This window comes from Camelina sativa, chromosome 14, assembly GCF_000633955.1.
Source record: "Camelina sativa cultivar DH55 chromosome 14, Cs, whole genome shotgun sequence".
NCBI lineage: Eukaryota > Viridiplantae > Streptophyta > Magnoliopsida > Brassicales > Brassicaceae > Camelina > Camelina sativa.
The window spans coordinates 30622587-30626189 of NC_025698.1; the positions used below are offsets into that span (position 1 = coordinate 30622587).

At 41.1% G+C, this 3603-nt stretch overlaps 1 protein-coding gene across 1 annotated transcript in view; it reads left to right on the plus strand.

Moving 5' to 3' along the window:
- The window catches only part of LOC104742973 (mediator of RNA polymerase II transcription subunit 13-like), a 13080-nt gene that overhangs the window by 6283 nt on the left and 3194 nt on the right, over positions 1 to 3603 (plus strand). The window contains 7 exon segments of the mRNA XM_019236123.1: positions 93 to 397; positions 645 to 822; positions 984 to 1095; positions 1704 to 1791; positions 1907 to 1985; positions 2127 to 2422; positions 2517 to 3600. Coding sequence (XP_019091668.1) covers positions 93 to 397; positions 645 to 822; positions 984 to 1095; positions 1704 to 1791; positions 1907 to 1985; positions 2127 to 2422; positions 2517 to 3600 — 2142 coding nt within the window.

The following is a 3603-nucleotide window of genomic DNA, read 5'->3' on the forward strand; positions in this document are numbered from 1 at the left end:
AGATAGCCACATGAGTGCACCAGTTGGCGTATGGCGGACTGTTTCAGTCCCAAAAACAGCAAAACCTGCTAGTTCGCCAAATATTGAAGCAGGCTCATCCTTGCCCCATAGTTCATTTAGCGAAGACAGCTTGCTTTCTTATGGTCAAAGGCAGCCACTGCAGGAACTCCTAGATGGAATAGCGTTACTTGTACAACAAGCTACCTCTTTTGTTGATTTAGCTCTGGATTCAGATTGTGGAGATGGACCTTATGGCTGGCTTGCACTGGAAGAGTTGTGGAGACGGGAACTGTCATGTGGACCCTCTGCTGGCCATGCAGGTTGTGGGGGGACTTTGGCTTCCTCCCATTCTCTGGACATTGCTGGTGTAAAGCTAGTTGATCCACTCTCTGCTGAGGTAAGCTTTAAAATGCTGTAAGATGCCAGGGAAATGAGGGTATCCAATATCTTTAACGTTCTCAATTGTTAGTCTGGGGTAGACTAATTAAGTAGTCACAGTTTTATCTTTAAAAGCTTTGAGCTTGTTCATCTTTCTCTTGCTGGTGCCTCTTGTCTTCTCTATGCGACTAGTTGTTATATATTTAGTACACAATGATATTGTCTGTCAGTTTAAACCTGATTCTGGAGCTTTCTTTCTATTTCAGGTTTTTCCTTCATCTGTCATCACTTTACTGCAATCTGACATCAAAACAGCTCTGAAATCTGCATTTGGTCAGTCAGATGGTCCATTATCTGTTACAGATTGGTGCAAGGGCCGGAATCAATCAGGGGATGGAGGATCTATTTCTGAGGGATCTACTGCTGAGTCAGCCCTGACTGAAGGTAGAACGCGAATTCTGATTATTTCCCTGTCTCACACTGGCTTATCATCTCGTTAAACTCTACTGTTTCCACTGTGTTTTTTCTTTGATATCTAAGAGCAAATGGTGTCAAACGTATCTCTGATGAATCTAATTCTAATAATTATCTTGGCAAACAAGCAGTGTCAATTGATGGCGGGAAAGGAGAAGAGACGACTCAGAGCCAAGACATATACAGTTCAGATTTACTCCGACCAACACTTTTTGTTCTTCCATCACCTTCTATACTTGTCGGGTATGTATGCAGTTATGCAGATGTCCGTCTGTTCTATTCGCAGTCTTCTTTCGATAGAATTTGTTCTTGATCAAGATGCCCTTGTAATGGGGTTATTTCCTGAAGTATTATAANTTTTCTGAGGGATCTACTGCTGAGTCAGCCCTGACTGAAGGTAGAACGCGAATTCTGATTATTTCCCTGTCTCACACTGTTTCCACTGTGTTTTTTCTTTGATATCTAAGAGCAAATGGTGTCAAACGTATCTCTGATGAATCTAATTCTAATAATTATCTTGGCAAACAAGCAGTGTCAATTGATGGCGGGAAAGGAGAAGAGACGACTCAGAGCCAAGACATATACAGTTCAGATTTACTCCGACCAACACTTTTTGTTCTTCCATCACCTTCTATACTTGTCGGGTATGTATGCAGTTATGCAGATGTCCGTCTGTTCTATTAGCAGTCTTCTTTCGATAGAATTTGTTCTTGATCAAGATGCCCTTGTAATGGGGTTATTTCCTGAAGTATTATAATGTCCATTTGTTAGGATATCTTAAATCATTTTTACATACTACATTTCTGGTGATTTAAATATCTCGATACGTGTGCATCTTTTCCCTGTGACAGGTACCAAGATGACTGGCTTAAGATATCGACAAACTCATTGCCACATTGGGAAAAGGCCCCTTTTGAGCCATATGCTCTGCCAAAAAATGTGAGTTTTCAAGGAATTCATCTGAAAGATATTATTTGTCTTCTTGCAAATTAGGCCAATTAATAATCTTCTCCATCAAAAGTTAACCGTGGGAGTCATTTGTTTCCTTTCGCAGATTAACTATACTGTTGTATGCCCGGATATTGATCCTCTAACCTGTGCTGCTGCTGATTTCTTCCAGCAACTTGGAACTGGTGAGTCGACGAGTTTATCAATTGTGAAAGATGTTTTGCTCAAACATGATAGGAATTAGTTTCTGATAAAAAATGTTTCTAGAGGAACAAGAGTTCTGACGTTTTCTCATCATTTCTTTTGATTTATTTTTTATTGCATAGTTTATGAGACGTGTAGACTGGGAACCCATTTGCCACAGAACCTGGGAAATCAAATGGAAACAGACGCTGGAAGATTATCCTCATCTGGATTTGTTCTGCTTGATTGCCCTCAATCGATGAAGATTGAAAGCAATAACACATCGCTTCTGGGATCTCTCAGCGATTATTTTCTGTCTTTGTCGAATGGGTGGAATGTGAGTAGCTATCTGAAGTCTTTATCAAAAGCGTTGAAAGGCCTAAAGCTTGCGTCGTACCTTTACACAAACCAGAAAGAAGGATCAGGGAGTCCTTGTATGGTAAGTATAAGTTGAGAAATACATATGTTAATTGAGATTAGTATTCTTCTACCAAGTGTAGCTGTTGATACTTGTTGCCTTCTATTTCTTATAGGTAGTGTACATAGTATGTCCATTTCCTGACCCTTCAGCAGTTTTAAGGACGATTGTTGAATCGTCTATAGCACTTGGATCAGTAATACAGTCAGATAGAGACAGGAGATCGATACTTAACAGTCAGGTTGCAAGGGCGTTTGGTAGTTCTGCTGCTGTTGACGAAACATCAATATCTCACATTCCAGTGCTTTCAGGGTTTAATGTCCCCAAATTAGTTCTACAAGTGGTGTCTGTTGATTCTATTTTCCGTATAACAAGTCCAAGCTTTAATGAGCTTGTCATTCTCAAGGATACTGCTTTTTCTGTCTACAATAAAGCTCGGAGAATTTCACGAGGAGTGCCTAATGATGCATTTCTGTCATCATCTTTATCCAGCAGATCCTCTTCAGCGTTGACACCAATGAGCTCTATTTCAGGAATCTGGAAAGACTGTGTTGGTTCTCGAATGACAGGTTCTACACATCCTAGAGATGGTGAAATGGATGTTAGCTTGAGAACGGGTGGTTGGGATACTTCCTGGCAAATACCAAGATCTGGAGGATTAAGCTGCGATCCAAACAGAAATGGGGATTTTTACCTAAATGATGAAATTTTCTATTTATTTGAACCACTTTTCATTCTTTCTGAGCCTGGTTCTGTGGAGCGTGGAGTTTCACCTACTTTTGGCGGCTTGGGATCTGAGTCTTCAAAGCCAATACATGAGGATGGTGGCAGAGGTTCTGGACCTGGCTTGAATTCAATGGAAGGTATAACATCGGGATCAAGCTCCCAGGGTGATGCATCCCAGCTTGAAGGAAAGGCTATTCCAAGTTTACATTGCTGCTACGGTTGGACAGAGGACTGGAGATGGCTTGTAAGCATCTGGACGGATGCCAGGGGTGAATTACTTGACACACATATATTTCCCTTTGGTGGAATTAGCAGTAGACAGGATACGAAAGGGCTGCAGTGTCTTTTTGTTCAAGTTCTGCAGCAGGGATGTCAAATACTACAGGCGTGTTCCTCCCCTGACAATGGATCTTATAAACCCAGGGATTTTGTCATTACACGCATTGGGAATTTTTTCGAGCTTGAATACCTAGGTA